General features: G+C 42.9%; 1 protein-coding gene across 2 annotated transcripts in view; it reads left to right on the top strand.

The window, feature by feature from the left end:
* The first annotated feature begins 429 nt into the window (after positions 1-429).
* Positions 430-26670, top strand: part of DUSP22 (dual specificity phosphatase 22) — a 38946-nt gene continuing 12705 nt past the window's right edge. The window contains exons 1-4 of one of the 2 annotated variants that reach the window (XM_072329972.1): positions 555-705; positions 5878-5911; positions 11640-11722; positions 25569-25618. In XM_072329972.1, coding sequence (XP_072186073.1) covers positions 685-705; positions 5878-5911; positions 11640-11722; positions 25569-25618 — 188 coding nt within the window. In that variant the 5' untranslated portion in view covers positions 555-684. Of the gene's footprint in view, positions 706-5877; positions 5912-11639; positions 11723-25568; positions 25619-26670 lie in introns of both variants that reach the window. The other variant, XM_072329973.1, reaches the window with a different exon arrangement.

Raw genomic sequence — 26670 nt, 5'->3', positions numbered from 1 at the left:
AGCGCTTCCATCAAGCATATTACCTTCCCTTAAGACTAAGCATCTGTAGTGATGACATGGCTGCGTGAAGGCAAGAGCTTTCCAGATCTCCAGGCAGGTGTCCCAGTTTACTAAATGATGGCTAAACTAAAGCGTGTCAATGCTTCCGTAGGAACAGCACCAGCTTTTGGAGATGCAATTGAATGATGGTTCCATGGTCCTACATCTCTGAGATGGATCTCCACTGGTGAGAGAAGTGCTGGGGGTTGTTCCCTAGTGAAGCGGTGGATGCCCCACCAATGGAAGTGTTCAGCATCAGGTCGCAGCGGCCGGGCGTTACAGGTGAGGCGGCGCCGCGGGGAGCGCCGGGAGCTGTAGTTCTCGCTGCGAGGCGGCCCGACTACAAGCCCCAAGGCGGCCCGCGCGCCGCGACTGCACCGCACGTGGTGGTGGGGGGGCGGCGGGAGGCAGCGCCCGGCGGTCCGGCCCTGCGGCTCGCCGCTCCCGGGGGCGGCCGAGCGGAAAACCCGCCCGCCCGGCGGGGCGGTGGTGATGCGCCGCGCCTCGCCCCGCCGCTCTCCTCGTTAACCAGTCCGCTCGTGCCCGGCCGCCGCCGGCCGGCCCTGCCCCATGAGCGCCGCCCCGCCGCCAGCCGCTCGCTAACCGGCAGCTGCCGAGGGTCCCGCGCGGCCGGCAGGCGTAGCCATGGGGAATGGCATGAACAAGGTAACGCCGCTCGGTCGGCCTCGGAGCCGCGGGGCGAGTGCATGTGCGCGGGGGCGGCCGCCTCCCCGCCTTTGTCTGGCGGCGGCACCTGGCTGCGGAACAAAGGCGGCGGGCGGGAGGGCTTTCCCTCGGCTCTCGGGGTTTTTTCGGTTTCCTTCTCGTTGTTTTTCCCTCCCCTACGAGGCGGGGGGAAGGGACGAGGCCGCGCGGCTTCTGGGCGCGTTTCCTGCCCGGCCGCGGCCCCGGAGGGGCGGTGGACGAGGGGAGTGGGGGTGCCGGTTTCGGTGGTGCCCGCCCGGGGGTTCCCCGCACGGCGCCCCGGGAGCGGCCTGCGCAGCCCCGAGCCCTGGCTGCCACCGGGCCGCGGGGCAGGAGAGCCCCGTACAGCCTGTGGTGAGGCAGGAAGGTGGATCTGCGCCGTTCGGGGTGTCGGCCTCTCAGTAGCCGGCGACTCCCTTGGCGCTTTGTGCGGTTGTGGAAGGGCAGCTGTGATTCCTGTCAGCATCTCCGCCTCTGCCTTAGGGGTAGGTTTGGAGGTGCGGTAACTGGCCCGCTGCAAGGAAGAGAAGTTGAGTCATCTCCTCTGTCGAACATCCTGCTCTGAGCTCTCTGGGAGTAGCCTTGCACCGATCCTGGCCTCCTTGCCGGCAGCATAGCTGGAGATGGGCACCTAGTAAGCGGTTGCGGTGGGTCCGTGCTGCTGTGAACATCCTGGTGCTTGGTGCTCCTCCTGCATGGAGGTGCCCCTCATCCCGTGGACAGACACTTTAGGATAAGAGAATCTAGACAGGGAGAAGGCATGGGTGGTTAATCCAGCCGAGTGGTAGGAGTGACACTTCCCCTGGTCCTTCTCTTCAACTCTTGGTTTTAAAGCAAGGGGGTAGAATCACAGAATCATTTGAGTTGGAAGGAACACTCAAGGGCTGTCCAGTCCAACTCCTCTGCAATGAACGTGAACACCTACAGTGAGATCAGGTTGCTCAGAGCCCCATCCAGCCTGACCTTGAGTGTCCCCAGGGATGGGGCATCCACCACCTCTCTGTAGCCACCCTCTACAAGTGAACAGTGAGGAATAAATACAGTTGGTACGTTGGTAGTATTTTTCTAGGCATGTTTGAAGGTATCCTGCCACTCTCAGTATGTTGATGTGGGATGCTACCATTGCAGTCCAGGGGGAGAAAGTCTCAGCCCCTTCAACCTGAGCGTTCTTTGCTTTGCATCTTACTTCAGCGCTCCGTGAGCAGACAGCCCATGACTCAGGGAAATTTGGTCACTCTGGATTTGTTACGTGTTGTCCTGATGTGTTGCAACCAGAATGTTCAGAACAAGCACAGCACCACGTTAGTTCTTCTCTCTTTCCTATGTAACCAAAAGGATGAAACCTTCGTTGGTCTGGAGGGGCTGACTCCTTTAAGGAGGCCATGATCATGCTGGGTACTGATTTATTTTTGCAAGGGTCCCGTGTGCAGGTCTGGTACGTGGCACCTTCAGAATGTGCCCCTGGATCATCTGTTCCTTTTGATCTTGTGAGTCAGCGAAAGCCAGAGAGGTGAAGAGAGGTGTGGACTCATCAGCTGTTGGATTTGCTTGGCTTGGAGTAGTCTGTCAATACAAATTACCTTAGTTTGCAACTGAAGTGTTGTTATTGTGTGTGTGTGTGTGTGTGTGTGTGAGAGTTGTATTTTGCAATAAAAGGAAATAAGCAGTTTGTTCAGTGCTGGATTATTTCATTTAGAAAATCTCTGTACTGAAGCCAAGGAAAGAGGATTAGTGGTGACCCATAATAAGTTATGGCAAGGAAAACTCTGGAGACTGCTGCTCTTGGATTCTGAGCCTTTCTCAGTGGCACGGTCCCCTCCTGTTTTTCTGTCACACGATACTGATGTATATTATGCTAACTGACTTTGTGCAGCCATTGGTGTTGATTGGAAGGCTTGAGGCCTGGCATTTTAATTTACTTATTTATCTTTAGTTATTACTTTCCTCTGTTAAAATTATCCATGTTAATTCTTTTCCTTGAGTTTATCCAGATATCCTGGTTTTTCCCAAGTTAAGCCGAAAGCATTGGTTTCTAATGCTGTTCTTACTCTGTATAGAGAAAAGCAATGGGCTGCTGACTGCATTGACTTCAAACTCGTCTCCTGGCTGCTATTAATTTTCCCATTTATTTTTATTTTTTTTAGTTTTATTTAAGCGCAGGATGAGTCATGAGGTTGGGCATAAGAAAGGTGGCCTTATTTGTCTTTGCGCTTAATGCCTAACTTTGACTTGTATTCAAAGGTCAACCTGAGTCTGCGGTTGAAAATGACAAAGACGTTTTCCAGGAGCTGAAGTCTAGTGACTGAAACGGTGATAGAAATGATAGTACTAAGCTTTGGCTGTCTGTGAACCACGGCATCCTTAGTCAAGAGTTGTTTTTTTTTCCTGGGTTGGTCCTTTGCCTTGCTACAGTTAAACGCCAGTTATTCATACAGACCCTGCTGAAGGGGCGAGTTGAGTGTTAGTGCTACAGAAAGAGCAGGTAAGCTGTGTTCGTTGCAGGAGCTGATTGGTGAGGAATGGAAATCACCGTGGACAGTTGCATCTAGTTCTGTGGAAGTCAGCAGAGCTGTGCCACTTAATGTCAGCAGCAGCCAATCCCTCTCCCTTGCTGGCTGATGAGGTGGGCTGATCTGTTCCCCCCTGCAGCCTTTTGCAGCCCGATGAAACTTGTCCAGAGCACCCATCCTTAGCAACACGTTTAGAAGCAGCATTGGGCAAGGAATTGGATGGCTCTGTACTGAGTGCCTGTCCAAATAGTAGACTGGCAAAAAAAAAACTTCAAGCCATGTTTTTAGAGAAGTATATTTTTTCCAAGAGGACTCGTAAGAAGTCTTAGCAATCCATGGTAGGGCTCTGTGGTCATGCATGGTGAAGAACATGAGCTGTTCTCATGGGAGATACGACCAAAGGCAGGCGTTGCTCTTCTCGTTGTTGGTTATGCAGTCTTCTGTTATTTAGTCCATGGTCATTTTGTCAGTGTTTCGGATGATAGAAAGGAGGCTACTGTTTTTATTCAGAAAGCAGGGGTTGAAAAGTTCACAAAAACAACCACCTAGTGTTTTTCTCCTGTGACTCCCACCCTTTCTCTCGCACGCTCCTGGCAGCCATCGGCCCTCGTTGTGCACGGCCTGGAGTTGCAGTTGCTGAAGGCAGTGTGAGATGACACAGCTGAAAGTTCCCAGCCATAGTCTAGTGCTGAAGTATTAGTCAGCACAGTATGAAGATTCACTTCTTTCCAGGTAGCTTTCACCCATAGTCATGTTTCTTGCTTCTAGAATGACTAGGACAACAGGGGCAACATCTGTCCTTGGTTGCACAGTGTCCTAATTTTCTACCTAGCATACAGCGTTGCTTCATAGTGCACCGGTGCAAATGCAATCTAAAAAGCCTCCATTTTAAATCTCTCCGCCCTGGTGTTTCTTGGCATCTCTTTAATTTGTAATGTCTAGCCTTAATGACTGCATTTGAAGCTTTCGTGTTCTCTTGAGAGCACGCTTTTGATGCAGAAATAATGTCCTGGAGCCTAAAACGCTGTAGTGTACTGTAGTGGGGATGTGATTTGAGACTTGTGCTGCAGATAGTCTACAGTAGCAAGGCTATTTAGAATAGAAAGAAAGGCGATTTAATTTATTTGCATTTTAAACGTCAGCTAAGAGGGTTGGTTGGGATGGTTTGGTTGGTGAAGCTGGTTCCTAACTAGGCTCACTTTTGCTTTAGAGCATGCAAAGACCCCAGAGCAGCCATCTTTTAATAATGACTGCAGATTTGAGCTCCCTGCTTTAGAGCTGGTGTGCCACGCTGTGGTTGCCCAATGAAGCCTGGAGGGTAGAATCCTTGTGCAAAGCTACATGTGAGCATGCACGTCATTGGAGCTTTGCTGGTTTTTGTGAGGCCAGGTAATAATAGTGAAAGCAGCATTTTTATATCTGGGGAAAGCCACGGCATTAGGACATACTTGAAGGTATTTCACAGGTCCTGCCAGCCTAGGCGTGGTGCACTGGGTTGCCTTTCAGCAGGCGGGCTGCTGCAAGGGGAGGCTTGAGTGCTAATCCTCAATGAGAACCTGCCGTGGCTTTTGGAACTTGGCGGCTGCTGGACGGAGCAAAACGGGTGGAGTTTTACCTTTAAATAGCCACACTCAAGAAGCTGTTGCTGCTGTTGTGATGACACATGGGTGTTGCTAAGGCTTTCGGAAGCCAGTGCTGACATATCTGTATTGGTGGTATGCTTTGCATGCACCAAAGAAAAGTGGATCATGTGCTCTCACTGCCACAGTTCTGCTCCCTTCAAAGGATGCGGGTGTGGGTCAGATTTTTCAGGTGTCAGAAAATGAGATTTTTTGACCAGAAAGCATGTGCTTGGACTGCTTGTTTTATTTTTATGCCCTTAGTGCCGTTCCCAAGTTGGGAGGGGTAGCACTGCGGTATTTATCCCTGTGTGTGCACAGGACCAGCCGTCAGCTTGACCTTGGTGCTCACGAGTTAATGAAAGTCTTCTAACCGAGACCTGCTCAGGCTGCTAGGTGCAGTGGTGTGAGTGGGCAGATCTGGGAGAGGAAAATGCAACTCACAGACTGTCATCGATTCTCACTCTGTAAATGCACAACTAGCTGGGTGCAGTGATTTCCTCCAGCTAAGAGCCCGGCAGTGCTGTATCTCCCACTTGCATGGCTTTACATTTCAAAGGTCCCTCAGGATTTTGTGTTGCAGTGCTTTATCCAGCTCGCTTAGCAACTTTAGGCAAATCGCCTTCTCTTTTTGAAGTTTCATCATTAGTTTACTGAGTGTGCTCTTATCATGCTGTGTGTGTGTGTGGGGGGTGTCGGGATGTGTTCTGAGGCGCACTCCATGTTTGACAAGGGCTTCTGATATCCTTGGAGAGCGCCCGTTATGTGAGAGTCCACATGATTAACAACCCTGGTTGTCAACGAGAGCTTTTGGAGAGCCGTGCATCGAGAGTAAGGCAGCTTGAGAAGGTTGCAGAGAGGCACAAAATGCTGCCAGCAGTCTGTAGATTGCATTTGACAATGGTCTGCTGAAGTAGTATGTTCCATCCTGTATGCAAATTGAACTTTGTCAAATTGTGTTACCACAAGATATCTATATTTGATACTATATTTCTTTCTCACAGATTCTGCCTGGCTTGTTCATTGGCAACTTTAAAGGTAAGATTAGTTTTATCCTTATTTCTAGGATTGCTTCACAGGGGTCTCAAGGTGTTGTTTCGCAGGCCTGGGGAGTTCACTGATGTCTGTGCAGCTGCTTTGACCTCATCTTGTTTCGTTCTTGGATTCACCTGGTAGCATTTAAAGAAGAACCCGTTTGCCATCTCATCTGTGTGCTGCGCTGCAAGTACTTTTAAGAGAAGAAAAATGAATGCCATCTCCTCAGTTCATGTTTCAGCTGGAATTCCTAAACATTGGCCTGCCTTAAATGATTCCTGCGCTAGGCAGACAAGCATGTGAGCCAGGCAGATTCTTTGTAAGGCTTTCAGCAAGCCCTCCTTATAAGTAAAGCTTAGTGTGCCTCCTGCATGTTGCTTTCTTTATTTTGGTTATTTGTAACAGCTGCCAATGACTGGTAGGTCTGCAGATTGCTGTCTGACCACTAATAACTTGCATTGCCCAGGCTGCAGATGTATGATCCTCTGACTGTTCACCCTTTTGCATGAGGTTTACCTTTTGTTCACAGAAAGACAACCGTATTTAGAAAAAAATAGGAAACTTCATATAGGCATCCAAACCAATGACCTGTTCTCAAAGCTCCCTTTTAGTAGCAGTTGCAACTGATGGTCCCTGCTCTGAAATAAAGGAGTTGTGCCTGTACAGTTTTTTTGAGGTAGAGGTGCTATCCTTGCTGTGTTTCGTTGTGGTAACAAAGTAGGACTCATGGGGGCTACTGCAACATCATACCCTTCTCAGTCTGTCCATTACCATAGCTGACCTGCTAAGACTGGACAAGGTCTGCACTGGATTTAGATACTGCTGTATTCTTCTCTGTTCCCCTCTCCCTTGCCTCCCCTGCACCAGAACCTGCACCATCACTATTTTCTGTCTGAACTGCCATCTGATTTACCGGACTCTGAACCTGAAAGCTCTAAAAGGCAGTCTTGCTGCCTGGGTCCAGTGCTTGCTGCTGCTGTGAAGCAGAGCTTGGGAAGCAGTCTAGGGTACTCATGAAGCTGAGAGCTGCCTTTTGCTACACTGGGATGCCAACACAAGCACAGTGGCTAGTGTGTGAGAGTCATGCCACAGTAAGGGAAGTGAGTTGATACTGGCCGAAGCAGGAGGAGAAACAGAATATAAGGGAGAAAGGCTAGGTTTGAGGACTGACTGCTGCATGAGCTAGTGACAAACCTAAATCAGAGCTGTGTTTCCTTTACTTTGTCAAGTAATGTGAGAAAGGGGCAGGATGGAGTTTGGATGGTGGGCAGTAGAGTCCTTGGTTTTAAAGTTTCTGGCAGAGTGGGTATGATGGGCCCAAAGGTGGCTCTTGGTCTGTTCCTCTTGCTGCTTCAGCTCTGCTGATACACCTTTGACAATACGCCTAGAGGAGTGAAACTCAGCTGGAGCATCTGTTTCTTAATGCAGTTCTGTTTTCAGCCAGCGAACAGTATGACCAGCTGAGGGGAGCTGAGTAGGGTTGCAGAGCGTCAGCACTGCCTGTGCCAGGGTTGTGACCCTTGTGCTTGCTCTGCTTTGCTGGTTCAGCCATGTTTGCCATTGGTGGTACGTCAGTCACTTCTGCACAGGGAGCTGAGGTGTGCATGGGGGTGGCTAGTGTTCCTGGAAGCATCTCTTGGAAAAAAAACAGAGGCTGGAATGCTTCAGTTATCCACGTAAAAGAGGGAAAGGGCGGGCTTTAATATCAATATCTGTGTTTTGGAGTCTGTTTTTAAATTGATTAAAAACCCAAGAAAAATGTTCACTTATTTATTGCTATGACTCTCGGTCACATTGCGTTGAATTCTTAACCCCCACAAGCATCATTCTGTATCTCTGTACAGGTATTAAACACAAACAGCAAGAGAGAATATTGATGTTTCAGTACTTCATTAACATAAAAGTGAAGTTTTATTGTATTAGCATCTTTGGCTTTGTCTGCACCTCCCATCCCTTCCAACTGCTTCAGAACAATTGCAGTGAGCTTTCCATGCAGTGAAGTCATCCCATTTAGGAACAGGCAGTGGGTTTATCACCAGTGTATTTTTCCGGAGGAGTTTGATCACCACGTTCCCAGGGCATGTTCTGATTTGTGGCACTCTTTCAAAAAGTGACTAATGAATTTTGAGACTTCCATAAGGGGGATCGTGGCTGAGAAATGCTCGGCAGCGTGCACTTGGGCTTGGTTCGAATATCCCAATTTGGGCAGCTGAAACATGTAGCTACTAATACGGACAGGGCTTTTAGCAAATTGATTACTGTCATGCTCCACTTGCCGAATAGCCAGGTTGCTCAGAATTGAATGAAGTTCCATATGGTCAGCAAGAGTAGCACCGAATCCTTGGTGTTGTGCATCTTACCTGGATGCAGAGTCGAGGCACTTTGGTGCGCTCTGTGTCTATGTGCAGGGGGTGAGGAGTTAGCAGGGATCTCTGAAATGCTCTGATCTGCCCTCTGGAGGATAGTCTCTCCTCCTTTCTCTAGTGGCTAACCAGAGAGCACAGGGAGGCAGGGTTTCCATCGCTGGTTCCTAAAGACACCATCCTACTCAAGTTTGTCTCTCCACTGAATGAGAAACCTCTGGGGAAGCTGGCAGTCTGAGGGAAGAGGGACAATGTTTTGCAGTTCCTGCTAAATGAAAGCAGGATGTGAAAGGGTGTTAAATGCTGTAGTTGCGGAGGTGTGTTGTTTGAAGAAGGCATTCAGCAGTTGTTCTCTGGAATTACTTACTATTCAATATTCAGCGATATTTCTGCTTTCTGCGTTAATATTCCTGCCATCTTTTTAGGTGTAATTAACACAAAACCAGCGTATGTCTGAGAAAGTTCAAGCTCTTCTGCCTTTAACTGGGAGATAAACTAGTGCCCATGAAAAAACCTGTAGGATACATCTGACAGAAATGGGAGCTGAGCTTTCCCACTGTGGTTTGGGTGCTGCTGCCATGCAAGCTTCTAGCTGCATCACAATGAGAGGGGTTTCTGCAGCTACCTTAGAGTGTTTAGGATAGAAAGCATGCAATCCTGACTATAGAAAGCACTGGGATATGTGCTGAAATCCCACTAAGTATCTAGCACTCGAGTATGTCTCTCCTTGTTATCTTTGAAGATCTGTGGGCATTGTTGTGCTCACCAGTAGAAAATCAAAATAGTAACGTCTAGTGTAGTTGAGATTGCACAGCTAGAGGGCAGAAACATTCAAGAAGAACCCCAGGTGTCCATACAAAATAGTCTAAACTGAGTTTGGTCTGAAAGCTCATTGGGGTCTGGAACTTCTGGGCTTCTTCAGTGAAAATGAATGAGGAGTTACAGCCTCAAAATAAAGGGGAGGGGCAAAATTAGGAATGGGAAAGTAGTAGTAAACTCTTCTACCTGGCTGTAGTTTGGGGGGACATTTAGATAGTTGCAGTTGCTCCTTTCAGAGCAACCCTCAAAAGACAAATAGTTTATTGTGGGATTGAGTGCAGTTGTAAGCTCCAGAGATTCAAGAGTTTTCCTACCTTGAGTATTTGAGGAGCTTTCGTCCTTCATTGCTTGTACTCAGTTGGAAGAGTCAAGTTTTTCCAATGGAATATTTGGGGGCTTTTTGATTCAAAGGGGAAAGCCGCAATATGAGGTTTAATTCCCCCAAAGAGTCCGGTGTTGCTGTGAACGAACTGGAGAGTCTAGGGAAAGTTTATACTCTTCCCATTGCTGAGTGCGGAAAGGTGGTATCCACCAAGTGGTTCTGCTATATTTCTAGATCCATTCTATTATCAGCTTTGTAGTTCTTTTGAGAAAAGATAAATATATATATAGATATATATGTGTATATATATATATTATTATTATTTCCCTAAGGCAGCTCTGGGATAAAGCCATTTCCAGCTTGCTTCTAGGAATGTAATTTGTGGCATGATTTTGATTTGTTGAAATGAACTCAGGTAGCTGAAGAACTAATATCTTTCAGTCCTTTTCAGTTGCACCGTGTCCGTTAGGCTTTTCAGTCTGCCTTGAAGCAGTTAATGTTCACTGTGGGTCATGTCTGCCTCATGTGGCAAGCCACTTCTTACCTTATCTTAGGGAATGGGGTCTAATTGTGCCCTTATGCAGGTTTTGATGAAGTCTGTCTCTAGCCTTTTGGGAACTGAAAGCATTTGCTTTTAGGAGTGTTTAGACTGTTTTCTAGGGCTTTCAGAACCTTAGGTGTCCTCTGAGAAGTCAGGACTGTTCTATGTACTTCTCAAACCCAAAGGATTAGGAGACCTCTCCTGGCAAACATTAGCGTTTCTTCTTTGAAATGCCTGCTCTGGGATTCTTAGGAAATTCTAATTGTTCTATGAAGCTGGACCTTAATTCTGTTTCAGATAGAATTTGGGTTAATTCTCTGCTGAAGGGATAAGTAACTGTGTTGGTCATACAAGCATAAACCAAACAGCTATTGGGAATTGATTCAGCTCTGACTTTTCATTTTATCAGCCTCAAATAAGCTTTTGCACTCGGATTAATTTTAAGTATTCTTTCCTGTTACTGTGCTCACGTGGATTTGTCTGTGGGGGAGTATAATTAAATGTCCAGTTCCTCTTTGAGATGTAGAAAAGGCATTGAAACTTTATAGTAGAGTGGAGAAAGATGAAGCAAGAGGTGCTGATTGAGCTCTCGCACGTACATAAAAAAAACGTGTACAGGTGATACTATTGTTATTTTTGTACCTAGAGAGAGCCGGTTTGAAACCTTTGTGGTTGATGCTCTTTTTTTGTGTGCAGCCAGGCTAATGTGAACAGATTGTATGGGCTAATTTGGAAGGCAGGTGTTCTCATCATAAAACCACCGCTGTAATAGCTGTGATGCGTTGTGTCATGCTCATGGGAAAAGGTCAAGAGTAAGTGGACATAAACTAACTTTTACCTGTATTTGTGGTTCTTCAAGGTCATCTTCTGACATGTAGATCATTCAGTGGAGGGAAAGTTGCTCACTGATGACTAATGATCTATTTTACCTTCTTTCTCATAGAAACAAAACCATATTTTCACAACATCTAGCATCAAAATCTGTTGCCCCAGTTTGCTTTCCAGTTTTGAATGTTTGAAACACCTCAGTTAAAGGTCTAGGAATCACTTTTTCACTGTTGTGTTTCCTCGTTACAGCATTTTTCTTATGCATTCAGAATCTTCTCAGTCTCTCTTTGTATTTAAAATAATGCTGTGTATTGGGTAAATGCACCATTTTCTCTACTAGTCCACAGAAAATAAGAATCTAGTTCTGGTGTTGGCTGGCCCATTAATACCTTAATTTGAGTGATTCAAGCCAGGTGGTTCGCTTCACTACTCAGCCTGAATAAGGCAAGGTCAGTGCCTCAAATTATATCTCTCGAAGTGGGATTTGTGGGTGAGAGGATTTCTTGTACAGCTCTGACTGCTTGTTCAGATGGCCATCACCTGCACATAGACATTCACAGATTTACATTTCAGATGCAAAATATGCGAAACTTTTGACTTCAGAACACATTCCTGAGTCACTTAAGCTTGTTCTTTATATAGTATTTAATTTGTTTTGGAGTTAAAGTGTTTTTTTTCCCATCCCTCTCTGATGATGGTGTTCTAGAACAGCTGCATTTGCAATTTTGCTTTACTTTTCCAAGCTTCGAAAAGAAATGTAGCAATGATGTTTTTTAACATGCTCGGGGGAAAAAGGAATGGGGTGTTGTTTCAAGAGATTAAAAAGAAGTCTTCCTTTTTTTCTTTTTCCCTTTACAGATGCCCGAGATGTAGAGCAGTTGAGCAAGAATAACATTACGCACATTCTTTCAATTCATGACAGTGCCCGTCCTATGCTTGAGGTAAGAGGGATGGAAACTCCATAATAAACTCTTACTTTGACACTGAGAGTTACAGCTACCTTGGGATTTATGATGCGTTCTGCTTGACTGGCGTTTTGAAATGGAATTTGGAAATGTTTGACAGCTGTAGACTTGGGATCCTGTCACAAATTTTGCTGTTGCTGCTGTTGCAACAAGAAGGAATCTAGCTGATAGAGACAATGAATAGCAGAATCACAGAATGACCCGGGTTGGAAGGGACCTCAAGGATCATGTAGTTCCAACCCCCCTGCCTAGCAGGGCCACCAAACATACACATTTACTAGATCAGGTTGCCCAGGGCCCCATCCAACCTGGCCTTGAAAAATTGTAAAGGATTGTTATCAATCTAATAGTAAAGGTAAGTTTTTTTTGTGTGTGGAGTTCATGCATCACATGAACAACAATATTCCTTCTCCCCTTTTTGCACTGCCAGCTTGCCTTTGTACTAGGCCACTTTCTTAAGTCTTTAAAGCAAATTGTTGTCTGAGTAGTTTGCAGTCCTCCCTAGGGCTTGGGGCCTGGGAGAAACAAGTGCTCTCTTGTGTAATGTATCTAAGACAGTGGAGCATCTGTAGGTCTCCAACACTTTAACGCAAAGTATTCCTCATTTTACGGAAGGGGAACTTATCTCAAGAGTTGAAATGACTTGACTTGCTGTGTCATCTTGAGCAGTGAAAGAGCTGGAACCAATCTGTAGCTCTCTTTGACTGTTGTGCTTTCTTCTTTATACCACATTGCCTTAAAGGGAGAAAAGTGTGTCAGGGCTTTGCTACACCCTAAAATCCTGCTGTTAGATTTATATTGGGAACTATTTGTCCTCTTAAATTCACTAGCTTGTTCCCTGCATTTCATTTTTCCTGAAGTATGGCAAAGTAGGAGATAAGACTGTTGGTGGTTTCACCTCTGGAATCTCTCCTTTTCACACTTATCGCATAAAGTCTCTAGTGGATTCAGTCCTAAGACTGAAAACTACAAACTTACTACAAAAGCTACAAAACTTCCACTCCTCTCAGGCAAATCAGTAGTCAAGCTGAACAAAAGATATCCCTAATACGTCATGATTAAAACAAAAATGAACTTTGTGGGGAATTCAAGGCTTCCCTTTAGCTTAGAAGTGGGTTTAAGCAGGGTTTACACGAGCTGTAAACTTTGTAGTGTCCATCTGACTTACAGTGAGCCTGATGCAGGTTAGTTCTGAATCACTGAACTTCAAACTGTGCTTAGTTGAGAAGAGATGTAGTTGCTTCCTCCAGCGTGCTGCTCTCTAAAATGAGTAGAGGCTTGATTTGTTTTATTATCGTTATTAGAAAGGTAGGAATGCTAATTATGGCACATTCCAGCTGCAGCCTCAGGTCAGTGTTTCTTGTGGTGTTGGTGGTAATGCTGACAGCCCACATGTCTTCCTGACATGGCGTTGCATCTGTTTGTGGGTCTGTGTGGTGAACAGATCTGGGAGCTTGTGTGAGCCAAACATAATCAAGTCATCATTTCTTCTTCTAGCTATTTCCACAAAAGACATCAAATGTTAAATTTGCTCAGCTCAGTTCCCGATCTGGTTCATGATGTAGCCTTATAACTTACAGTGGTAGGGGAGCAGTAGCTGGTTGAGGGTAGGCTTTCTTTGTTCACCCCTTCCTCTGAAATAAATATTTCTCTAACTATGCCTTCTGCTTTTGCTACATGCAATGTATTCTTTTCCTTGCAGGTACTGTGGAAAGCAACAGTTAAACTTCTGTAAATAGTGCAAGGATTTCAAAGTCTATTCGTTTGGGAGCTGAACTGATTAATATTGCTTTATTATTGATAGTCTTACTGTGAACTTACTTTATCTGCATCTGAATGTTCCTCTTTTGGAACAAAGACCTAGAAAATATTGTGTTATTTCCTTTATTGTTTGCATCTTTCCATGCCTGTAGGTAGGTTTGTTTACAGCTGATATATCCATGTAGCGCTTGAGGCTTGTTCTCAAGCCCATTGAAGTCAAACAGCAATGCTTTTCTGATACATTTCCTTCCCTTTTATGCTAGACATCACTGTAAGTGAGAGCCTACGTTGGTATTCAGAAATCCATTTAATTTTATTTGGATCTTTGAACATGGAAGTGCTGTGAATTAAAAAGCTTTTTTTCCTGAGGCTCCCTGTTTTGTATTGGTGTGTGTGTGTGCACTGATAGTTTTGAAAATGCTACATTTTCATGAGCAGCAGCGTTTGTCTCTTGCTAACAACATTTCAAGGACTTCCTAATCACCCTATATGAAACGTTACAAATATTCCATTAAGCAAAGCTTTCTCTGCTTTAAGGGTAAGTGTTTTTAGGAACAGAAAACTTGCTGTTGTTGTCAAAGAGGATTTGGTCATCTTTAGCTGGAACAAATAAATATGGGCGCATACTCTCAAAGAGGTGCCAGATTACTCACATCTTGCTTGTCATGTTTTGAAATTATGATAGTGACTGTTGTGGTACGAAAGTTGTTCTGATACAACACCTGAAGCTGCAAACCTTGGGTAGAAGATGAAAATGAGCAATCTGGTTGCGATATCCGTACTGGGAAGGAACAATACTCAAGCGGAAAAAGCCAACGTCCAGTATATGTGGAAAGCATCTACTTGTTAGATTATAAAATTCCTTTCCCTTTTAGTATCTTAGGGCATTGCCCCTCTCTTGGCAGACCGTTCTTAGCTGATCGTGTTTAAAATATTCACAGTAGCTTATAAAATGTGTGCTTCTTTCTGTGTTTTATAGGTATTGCAGTATTTGGAAGTATTTTCTAGTAGCTTACCAGCTTGCTAGAAAATGACTGAAGAGTTTCACAAAAAACATTTGTCTTATTGGTTTAGGTTTCGTAGTGTTTTTCTGTTGAAGAGATGATTAAAAGGAAGCTTTTCTCACTGAGATTTGGTTTCATATCTTATTTTGATGATTATGTACAAATCCGTGTGGACTTCTAAGCTGTGTGTGGCTCATAATCGGCATTCAGCCTTGGGAAGCTACAGTGTGCTTTCAAGTTGGAATAATGAGAAAAAGTAGGTTGGTAAATGAGTTTGAATTTAAAATTTCTCATACTTTCAGATATCGTCAGCCTACGTGAAGTACAAGTTCATGTTTTGTGAAGCTTTCAGGTGTTTTAGACTGAAAGGAATATGCCAAAATCTAGACTAAGCTATCTCACAGTATTGCCCTGTGGTTGTTCTTATTTAAATTATTTCAAGGAAATATAAAACCAAGCTTAAAACTAAGTAATATTTAGAAATCGCCCTGAAGCTGTTATTCCAGTGAAGCAGACCATTTACTAAACGGGATCTTAACCTGTTAGGTAAACATTTTATGTTTTAAAGATGCATGTTTATAACTCTGCAAGAAAAACTATAGGTAACTGGTGGCGTGTTCCAGTGAAAGGACTGTGTGCTACACTCAGTAAGGCTTGTTACTTCAGCTGTGCAGGAGGAGTCCTCTGAATAAGAGTGATGTCCAACAGTGCTATGTGTACATGCTATGTTGTACATACATGGAAGCAAGTTGGCTCCTCCAGAGCACATTGGGCAGGTGCCATTGGAACACTTGCAGAGGTTTTATAAATCCACACAAAAGCCATGTGCAGAGGAGGATGATTAGATTTCTTGCCACCTGCTTTCTAATTTCTCTCCTAGCTAGTTCAGATTTGAAAACCTCTGTTCAGAATGTGAGAGAGAGTGAAAGGCAGATGGGAAATCAGATACCTGTTTGCTTTAAGTGGTGATATAGCTTGCAATGACCTGTTATATCTCTTAGTTGAACTCCTTTTTTGTTTTAAGGCCAAGGCAAATAGCTGTTGGGCTTAATAAAAACTAAATGCTTAAATATCTGACTGCTGTGATATCCAGGTATCCTAACCGAGCAGTCAGAATATACAGGGAAAGTGGATGCTTAATTCCTCCTAAGCACTTCAACCTATTGCTTCAGAGAAGTCTAACTGAGCCGATTGGAGCCTTTGCTTTTGGACTGCCCTTGCAAGCAGCTTTCTTTTGGGTTGCTCTGGGAAAGGTGGGAAATGGCCCCCAAGAGACATTTCTGTCAAGCTCAAATGTTGCTTTACTTCCTAGAGCTTTTCAGTATGTCAGAGGATACAAAACCTAACATATTCAGACCTACCTTGCTACTACTGTTGAGAAAGACATGCAGCAAAGTCATGTTGGTGATGTTTACCTTTATTCCTTTAAATTTGGGATCTAACCATTTTTTTGACAGTTGATCTGAATGAAGGAGGTGAAGGCAAATCTTGTTAATCTTGCTTACAGTAATCACAATATCACTGTGGAATTTCCAGGTGTTTGATCCTGTATGGAGAGATGGCACTTGGAGATGGATGATTGCCCAAACTAAGTGGGATGCTGGTGTGGATTGTGCAGCTGTTTCAACAAAACTGTGTCCCATTGTGGAAAGTATGTACTGTTGTGGGTAGTCACCTGCAAGCAGCTGAACTTGCAGCATCCTTAACAGTCACTCTTGCCCTTTCCCTGTCCTTCCCACTGTGTGCACACACACTCTTAAGTACTCGTGAAAACAAAAATGCTTCCCCCACTGTATCGTGCAGTAGGTTGCTGTGTGTGATGTAGGCATCTTCCATGTCAGAGCACTTCTCAGTCCTTGGTCTGTCCGAGATGCTTTGAGGTGCCAGCTGTGGTGACTGCTGAGTATATTGCAGGCACCTGTCCATCAATCCAGAAATGGACTGAAACTACCAGCTTCTTTCACATGGTTCACCACACATTTGTCAGTTATTAATAATTTTTTTCTTTTCTTTCCTCTTAACTAGCACCAGAAGTTTGACTTAGTAAATACTTACTGTGTATTACTGGTTGTCTGTATTTGTGCAGTCCTTTGGGATTAATGTATTTGCAACATTCTCACTGTCAGACTGGCCAGTGCTGCACTGCAGGCAGCTAAATGCTGCACTCATCTTGGAGATATCACAGTAACAATGTAGATCCTTAATCAGCAAGAGTTTACTTGGGCATCCCTGTACTATCCTCAGTCAGAAAAGCTTTCTGTGTTTACAGCAGCTCTGTTTGCAATGTGTTGCATTAGGAGGAGGTTTTTGCATTTGTGCTGCTTCTATATGCCTGTGAGTTTTTTGTTCTGTGTATTCTGTTGCTAGAGAACTTGTTTTGCTTTTATTTTTAGTTTTAGTGTCCTTTTTCAGATGGAGTGTATCAGTATATGTGTGTAGTCATTTGACTGGAGTGTGAGTAAAATCCTGACAAAATATGCCTGATTTTCCAGAAGTTTGGGATGTTGTTATTTTTCTCTGTCCAGTACAAAAAGTTCTCATAAGTTTTGGACATCCCTATTACATGTGAATGACCCATCTGTATCCTGGTGATAATCAGGTACTCAGATGCTGTTCTTTCAAGTCTTGTGGCTTGCTAGATTTAATCTCTAGATGAGTGATCTTAAGGCACTGGATTATTGAATGCTGCAGTGTCTTCTGGTTGCTAAGAAAATATTTTAATATCTATGAAACATCTGCTCTTTTTCCCTCTGACTCTCTTAATATGCTATCTTATAGATTGTTTTAATCCTCACTCTGCAGTTAACCAAAGTACCATCAGGTTATTTGCTTTTCTTTCCTTGAGTATTCTGATGCCATTAATGGTATCATCTTTATCTGGTATGTGCTATCTCCAGAGTCAGCAGCTTTCCTCCTTGTTTTCCTGAATTGGTGACTGTATATAACTGGTAGGTAGTTGCAGGGGGAGTTAGGCAAGAGCAAATTGCATCTTGCTCAGTTTGCTTGCTTGTGCAGCCAGCACATCTGAACCGTATATTTGAGAATAAACGGTATGGTCCAGTAGAAATAGGATTGAAAATACTCTGTCCTTGAGAAACTAAGCCAAAAGAGAAAAGCGCAGTTAAAATGCTGTGCTGTTATTTAAGAACAGTCTTTCTTGCTCCTTGAGTAAACAGTAAACAGATGAAATCATAGAGGTCTCTTCTCAGACCATCAAGTCCAACTGTCAACCAGTCAACACTGTGCCCACTGAACCATGTCCCTGAGTGCCACATCTACACGTTTCTTGAATAGTCATAGCCTGCAGGCCTAGTATATATAATGCATTTATATCAGGCTGTTTCAAGATCTGGATCTCATTTCATTTTTCAAAGCCTGGTTGGATGTTGTAAATCTTAATGCAATTCCAGTTGGACATGACTGTCTTGCAAATGTGTAAAGATCATCTTTAGAAACCTGCATAAATACAATTAAGAAAAACAAAGCAAACTAATCTGCCACAATTCAAATAAACTGCTTCAATATAGATAAATATTTTTGTAGGTTTTTTGTGTGTATGTACGCATTGGGCACTTTGTGCTGAAGCAAAGGGAATACAAATCCTGTCATGCCTCTTGACAGCCCTGAAAGTGCTGAAAGCCTCTTCAGTGCTTTCTTCTTTGGCTCTGTAACACGAAGGAATATCCCTGCACAGAAACAAAGCCGTCCAGAAAGCATTTGTCTGGGACCAGATGCATACCAGTTCTCAAAGTGAAATAACTAAAAAAGGGAAAAATAGGGAAACTAAGCAGCTGGCATATGCTGGACAGAGAAATACTATTCTGAGAAATACTAGTCTATTAAAACTGCATTACTGGGTTGGATAGCATGTAGAATCCTTGAATTGGAGGAACCCATTCATACATGAAAACTGCATCTCAGTGACATGATGAAAGAGATCCCTGCTTTGCATGACTGGCAGCACATTCTGTGCATAGACTCTACTGTCCACAGACTTAGGGGAACTATTAAAGAGTGAAATGGAAAGAAAGTCTTCAAAATCAGAGTTGCTAATATATCAAAAGGCTGTTGCTGTTGTATACAGATAGCTCAGCAAACTATTTAGTCAAGTCGGACTATTGCCTTTGTATCTACAGCAATAAGCTCTCATATGACCAGTGTTGCCACCAGTGGAAGTGATCAATTTTCAACCTTTTTGCTATCGTCAAGTATAGAAACTGCCTCTTATAATTAAAAATGCTGAACTTTCTTTTATGGTATTTCAGTGCTTTTGGGGTAAGGTTTTCCCCTTATGAGATGTTTCAGAAGACCGTGCTGAGCAAAATAGGTACCATCTTTCTCTCACGTGTAGTGGCACCAGAAGATTTTCTCCAGTTTGAAGTAATGCCCTTTCTGACTTTGGCTCTGCTTGTGAAGTAAGGAGCTCTGACTAATTTTTCAAAAATGACTTTGATGTCCCATCAAAGAAGCCTCCAAGTGACTTCCACAGAGCAACTCTTAAAGCTTGTTAGGCTGGGTCTTCATCAGGATTTACCCTTGGCGAAAGCTGCTGTAATGGTGATGCAGTCAGATCAGTTCATTGTTTGAATTGCTCAGTACCCACTAGCTGTGTCAGGGGAAGCATGTTCCTTTAGTGGCAAATGGTGGGGAAGAGAGGATGAGGAATGTTTGAAGCTTGCAGTTGTTTGTACAAGGGATTTTTTGCCCAGCAGATGTCAAGGCTGGTTGGGTGCTGTGTTGACTGGACCAGACCAAATGCTTTGACTTTACACTGTGCCAAAGAGGTTGTGTTGAGGGAGTTAATCCAGATGTGTAAATGTGAATGTGTTCTTGAGATTTAATACTTGTGTCCCAGGGTTTCCTGAGATGAAGACATAGGTGTGGAAGAGGTTGCTTTAATGTAGTATTCAGAGCCCCCTTAGGGATCAGGGCCTAGTGTGATAGTTGGTGCTCTGTTGATGCGCATGGGCCATTGAGTAAGCCAAGCTATAAAGGCCCTAACAAGGTCCTTATTCTCAGCTGAAGTATGTAGTCCTAAAGGAGGTAAGAAGTGTAAAGTTATTGGTGTTTTCTCCTTCTTTCTCATTCTTTCAGATAAGCCAGGTCAAAGATAGAATGAGAAATGATATACAAAGCTCTTTGTAAGTCAGGTCAAAGCCGTAACTTTTTCAGTGTTTCAGCATTATGTTAGAAAGGTGGACTGAGTAGAGATTAAGTTTGAGTGGACTTAATGATAGGGACTTTTCAAAAAGTGTTACTAAGAAAACTGTGCAAAAACAAACAAAAAAAGAAACACCCCAAAACCAACACCTCCCCTACAAAAAAGAAAACAACAAACCACACAACAACCAGCCATCATGACTGGCTTATAATAAAATAGTTTTTACAAGGCAGCGCATGCTACGTGTGTAAATTCTGTTGCAGGAGCTTTCTGCAGTTCATGTTCTTCATCTAATTTCAATTTCATTTGTATTTTTTCAAAATCAAACCTGAGTGTGTTGTTCACTGAAGTCAATTAACAGTTGTTGGTTGTTTTTTTTTTTGCTGAAACACAAATGTATTTTCTATGAGTCATTAATAAAATCAGCACCAATGGCGATTGCTACAGAAAGCAACTGAAAGGACAAGCAAACGGTTGAATGGTTTTCAGTTTAGCATGTTCAGTTTGGTGTATTACTGAGCAATACTCTTAATCAGCTCTTGTTGGTTTGGCTTGAGGAAGCTTTGTGCTGGCTGTTTCCCACTTTAGCTTTTTTGCTGAAATGCCCCTAAACAAAAATAAGTCCTGTCCTCATCTGTTGATGCGACGACTCAAATTAACACATGGTTTTTGACTAACCTGAAAGAACTTGCCAGGTGCTGGAGGTTTTCTATTTGCATCTGGCTTCACAAATTTAAGTTTAGGGTTTTAGGTTTAAAAAAAAATTCTTGGAAGTCGTTGATGGCATCTTTACATAAATTTAAATATAGAGTGGTCTTTTGCCAAAAATACAATCCTGCCCCCCCCTTTTTTTTAAGCAACAAAAAAAGCAACTTTAAAATAACCTTAATAACCTCTTCCCCCACCCCTCCTAGGGGGGTAGAAATTTTGTATTTGATGTTATTTTTTTTCTCCTTTCGTCTTTGTCTTTTAAATTCTAGATTTGGATTTCCAATACTAAAAAACAAATGTACTAAAAGAACTGAGTTTTGTATAAAAATCCCTGGACTGTTTTATTTCGTTGAATTGTTGTGATTTGAGTTAGAATGATTTTGTTGAATTGTGCCTCGTTCTAAATCACCTCGCGATGTGTTTTCTCATATAGAAAATAAAATGTCCACGTAGGTGCTGCATTTCTCTCACAGTGCTGCTTTTTTGCGCCTTCTCCTGTTTGGATGTGAAGTTTTTCTTGGTATTGAGTCTAAATTTGTGTGTTCTTTAGCGATCTTATTTTCAGTCACTGACCAATTATCTGGCCCGTAGTACTTGAGGATGCGTCATTTTGCTACTGCAAAATTCTGCATGTTCTTCTACGAAAACCTGAATGCCAGTTTGTATGGTGTTAGTTGAAATGAAGCGGGGAGTACTTAAGCTAAAAAGTAGGTAAATAGGTTACAAATTGAGTGCAATTTGTATGCATTCTTTCCTGAGCAGTCGGTGGAACGCTGGATTTAATAATAATACTCTCTTTTTTTTGTTGTTTCTTTTAGCAGCTAAAGTATTAGAAAGTTCTTACTGACTTTTCTGAGTAATTCCTATGCAATTTCTCATCTTGCTGGACTGACCTTGAAAATAAAGACAAGTTTGGAAATGCCTGCAGTTCCAGTAGTATCTTCAGTGTAAAATCTCTGTGCGTGCTCACATATACATGCACGCCTAAACCTTTTTACTCTTCATACCTCGATGTTCAGTGTCACAGAGCTGCTTTGGTTTTGGAATCACCGAAATTGTGCCAGTGTTGTTGTTGCTCAAATACTAGTGAATTTTAGAAATTTTACTTAACTCTCGCTTGTTTCACCTTTGACAATCTTGAAATCAGAATACTTGCTCTAGTTTTGTTAGCTCTCACTGTATCGGTTTAACTGTAGCATTTAGTTTCAGGGCCTAAGAGACAGAAATCTAGTTTTGGTGGTTACTGCGTCTGCTGGAACAGAAAATAGAAAAGTAAATAATGTTTTATTCATTTATTTTTTTTTTCCTCTCTAATCTTAGCACTTCAACAGAAATATTTTTAATTGTTTAGGACATCAGTCCGGATCATCAGGTGAATAATAATGAAAAGATATAGAAAAGCATGTGTGTGTGTTGGAAGATTTGTTGCCAAATATGATTGCTCCTTTTCTCCATTGGTGATTTAAAAGTTACAATTGGGGAGCAGTAGTAAATCGAGAGATGGGCAGAAGAAAGCTGTGTTCAGCATCTCATTGATCTGGAAGCTTAGATATGAAGTGGTGAATATTTACTGGAGAACACGGTTTTCTTTTGTGTTGGCGTATGGATGGAATGTTTTGTTATCTGAGAACATACATGACCTCAGTTCAATGAAAAGGTTAGGTTGATTTTTTGATAATCTGAAAAACTTGAGAGTTAAGACTCAGCTGACAGAAATGTTTGAATGATTACTTATTAACACCAGTACTCAAAGAAGTCATTTTATTACTTCGTGTACAATTTGAAGTAATATTACTTCTCTCCAGTTCTTACAACAGCAAACTTTTCTCTGTGCTTTGACAAATGCCATTGCTTTGCAGCTATTGGTTATTTTGTGACACCTGGTTTATTGTGTGTAGTTGGTGTGGTACGGTACCTGTTTTAAGGTGTTCTGTCCTTCCTCCACCAAATGGTTTTTAGGGAGCTGTCATTCCTAAAGAACATTTAAAATGAATAAATAAGATCAGGACTTGCAGACAGCGTGAAATTTAACTGGTGTTTTGTCTTAATTAATGTGGGACTCGGGAGCAACTCTGGATATTGCATATACAAGCAGATTAAAGCTTCGTGAGTGGAACTGCTAACAGGGTGATGGTCTGGAAGTTGCTGAAATTTGCACTAGGAGCTGGACTGTTTGACTGTTAAACTATCTTTTGATTTTAGTTTGCTTTGTTTTAGTTGCCATGTTTCACTAATTGTTGCCTGCCTACGTCTTACACTTTGCGGTTTCAGAATGGCAAGTGAACTCTGCTAGGTAACAGTGTCTGTATCTTTCTTGCATGCTAATACCCTATCTAAAATTTGTTCCTATTTACTTGTTCCCTTGACATAAGCTGTTCTGTTTTGAGGAGTCCCTTTCAGACGGTTCATAGATGTTATCTATATGCAAGATATGTGTGCAGAAAGGATAGCAGTGCCTTGGGGCACAAAAACTCAGGGTCATGATAGTACTTGTGAAGTTTGTTGTGTTTTTTAAAACAAGAGCAACAAACAGTTCAGTAATTAAGAATCTTTCTACTGCCAGTATGTTTTAAAATTGTGTACAAATTTTACACAAAATTGTGTAAAAAATGTAAAGAAAAGCTAATCCCAGAAGTCAAGCTGCAAATGTCTACACAAAAAGCCCTCAGGTCTCATCTGTGGAGATCTGCCCCCGTGCATTCTTCTATAGTTTCTGTATTTCAGGTATACCGTTAGGATGAATGATATTTGATTCTACTATTGTTTAAACAATGAGAACCAAAACTTGATGGTAGGGTAGGATCCTCAGGAGTTACCAAGTCTAGTCCAACTGCTTGGGTCAAAGTTAGAGTTCTGTGCTTTTTTTTCCCCCCCCGCCTTTTGTGAGAGTTGGGTTAAGTAACTGCACAGTACTTCTGAAATGCCACCTCTATTTCTGAGTTGAGTGTGTGATCATTTGCTCACAGAGGGGAGTCCATCACCCCAGCCTTCCAAAAACCACCGTATATATGAAATACATTGGTCAAAATACCAAATTCCAGTAACTTTAAACATCTCCTCTTTGAGAAGCTGTATTAATCAGGCTCGCTGGCTGATGCTGAGCATCTGTGAGCGTAGTAATGCAAGGCGTTCCGGTGCTATTTCACTGGAAGTGGTGCTGAAGACCTCCAAGAAGAGGCTCTGGATGAGCCATTCAGTACCAAATGTGGTCTGTCATAGGCTAGTTTCATGCCTGCTTGTGGTAGTGGGAACTAGCCAGCCATGACAAAGAGAAAAAAAAAGAACGTTGTGGCTCTTCAACTTTTAAAGTGAACATGATCTGAAAGCCCCTTTGTACTCAATGTGTGAAGAGTGCTCAGCATGTGCCATAGCATCTGAATCAGTAGGAGGAAACCTATATCAGAGGTGTGTAATGTGTGCCATTGTTAACCTATCTCCTACCTTTAGTTTTCCTCCTCTTTTTTTTTCTCTTGGTGTTACAGAGTTATTGACATGGAGTTACTCAGAGGTGTGGCGGAAAGAACAACGTGAAAACTTACTTTCAGGTCACAGGCACCTATTTACTGCAGTGACTCACTTGAAGTCATACTGGTGTCCGAGATGAACCTCTCAGATGTATCGTACAAGATGATGGTCCTAATTACCTGTCAAAATATAATTACCAGCCTTGGCTCAGCAGCCTACTGATGGATGTATTACTGCTGCTACTGCATGTTTCTAAATGAATGTGTCTGTGCAAGCTGTTGTGCATTGCCTCATGGCTGTGAAGCCATCCTGGTGTCCCACAGCAGGCATCCCTGATGTAGAGCAGTACAAACTGTCACTTGTTGATGCAGATCCCTTTGGCAGTGAGCTGCTTTGGATTGTGAATTGCCTTCTTTCCCGGTCTCTCCCTCTTGGCTGCCTTCTGCCAGGTAGCTATCCCACAGTCCCACAAAGTGCCACATACTGTCTCTGTCTTGACATTGTCATTATGGTTCCTTCCCCCTCATCTGGCACTGCCACATCTCTGTGCTTAGCACCTGCCTGCAAATCCTTTCCTGCTCTGGCTATCTTTCCCAAACCAGAAAACACAGACAGAAGTGTCTGCGCTCTGGTTTGTGACATGCACCTGGTGGGCAGTGAGGGTGAGGACATTGGGTAAAGCATGGAAAGGACAGGGCAGGCTCTCCAAACTCTGTGGCTGTGAAGCTAGTTGAAGGAATTTCGGTACCTGAGAAAATAGCTGGTGCTTTATGGAAGTGATGGTGAAGAGGTGGAGGTGAGGGATCACCACATCATCTCAGGCATAGTGGTGGAGTTCACACATCTTGTAAGGGATTAGGGGAACGATGTGTCATGATGCCAGAGGTCAGGACCACTTACAAAAGGGATTATTCTTTTATGTGAGATGGCAGGAGGAGCTTTTACAGAGGAGGATTCAGAGTCAGCTGAGTAAAGGTGGCACTGGAGAAGATGCTGCCTCAAGTAGCCATCACAATTGAGCAATGAGCGTTTCGCACGCTGCCTCCCCCCCCCCCCAAATAGGAAATGAAGTGCCTGATGGTGTGTATTATGTTCCACCTTGTTGGCAGATGTTACTAGAAGGATCTCTTGGAAATAAATATTTGATTTTTTCTGTATGTTAAATGATTGAGAGTGCAGGGTTATTAAAGGGTTTTGCATGGTTACAGGAGGATAAACAAAGGTGCGTTTTCTGATGGACTCTTTGTTTTGGGTCCTTGACTTTACAAGTACGTCTGAACAATTCTCACAACTCTACTTATCTTGGATACTGACAGACTTGCAGTGAATAAGCTGCAACTTGTGTTCTTGGAAGTTTTGAAAGCATATCTAGCTGACTTCTTAAATGGAAGTGTTCTTTTTCTTAACGGTCATAGGGACAAACTGACCTTTGAAAATAGAATGAGTTAAAATGAATGTTGACAATGCAAAGCAGTGGTGTATGATTACAGTATTGTTTTAAGTATACCCAGTAACACTTACAATGCGTCAGAAATGCTTACCTAACTTCCCTAATTGCTGTAACTTGCTAAGTTAGCTGACTAGGAAAGAGAGGCTAACTTTGTGGAACCAAAGTATACATTTTATGAGTGTCCTTCTTGAAGTTTCCAAAATAATAAAAATAAATGAGTGGATTTAACTTGGATGTTTTTGTCTCATTTCTTCTTGCTTCTTTACACAGGGGGTGAAGTACCTCTGCATTCCCGCTGCTGACTCACCTTCACAGAACTTGTAAGTTTTCCTTGAAAATAAAACACAAAACCTCAGAAGTCCTTCAGTGCTGTGCTGCCTGTTTGACAGCGATCTAAAAGATCTAATTCTGATCTCTCACAAATACTACACTAATGTGTCTTTAAACCGCTAAGAAAATACAATAATGTTTTCTTACAGCCACTTTGGTTCTGACCCAGCTTGTTTTGTGTAAGGGTTTATAGGAGGGTTGGTATATAAATAAGTATATAAACACTCTTTATTATTTTTTGCTGTGTTCCTAATATATTACCAGTTTATTCCAGCTATTGTTTTTGTAAACCTTTTTTGCTTGCCTCTTCTTCCTTACTAAAGCAGTATCTCTAGCCGTTGAAGAAAGGGAAACTATTTGAAAGAGCTATGAAGTTTGGTGCTTCAAGAGTTAAATTCCTCACAGTGTGCCTTAGAGGTGCAATATGCAAACTGCTCCTGCAACTGTGTGCTCTGGATGACTTGTACCTACCTCTGAAGGCCCCACTTCTCTTATTAGTAGACTGGCATGGCAGGGAATTTGTCTGCCCTGGAATGATTCTTGCCTCAGAGACGTATGTACTGATACTGTTGTGTGCCAGTCTCAGTCTTTCTTTCCACTGCTCACATTCATGCAATGCTGATTAACTTGACCTTGGTTTTAATGTTTTGATCCATTGAACTAAAGGAGCATAGCAGATCTTGATTCCAAAGAGAAATCAAAACAAATTTTCTAAGAGAACTTGGATGGTAACCAACTCTTTCCTCTAGAGCTCAGTGTTTATGCTGGGGAGAGATGAGGGGGGTTTCAGCCACATCCTGCCAGAAAGTTTGGTAGAGAAATAAGTACTTGAAAGAGGCCTGGTACGTACGGAAGGAAACGCAGCACTGCTTTTCTCTCACATCACAGCAATATTCCAGCTGATGCTTTCGGTGAATATTTTTAGAGCTTATATTTCTCATACCCTAGAAAGATTCTGGTGTGACACTTGGTGCCTATTGGTTTGCCTTCCCATTCCGTTGCGTTTCTGTTGAAATCTTAAATAAATAAAATCCCTGTTCCA

Source organism: Excalfactoria chinensis, chromosome 2 (genome assembly GCF_039878825.1).
Source record: "Excalfactoria chinensis isolate bCotChi1 chromosome 2, bCotChi1.hap2, whole genome shotgun sequence".
Lineage (NCBI taxonomy): Eukaryota > Metazoa > Chordata > Aves > Galliformes > Phasianidae > Excalfactoria > Excalfactoria chinensis.
The sequence above is the reverse complement of the archived record's forward strand: the minus strand, read 5'-3'. Positions and strand labels throughout refer to the sequence as shown.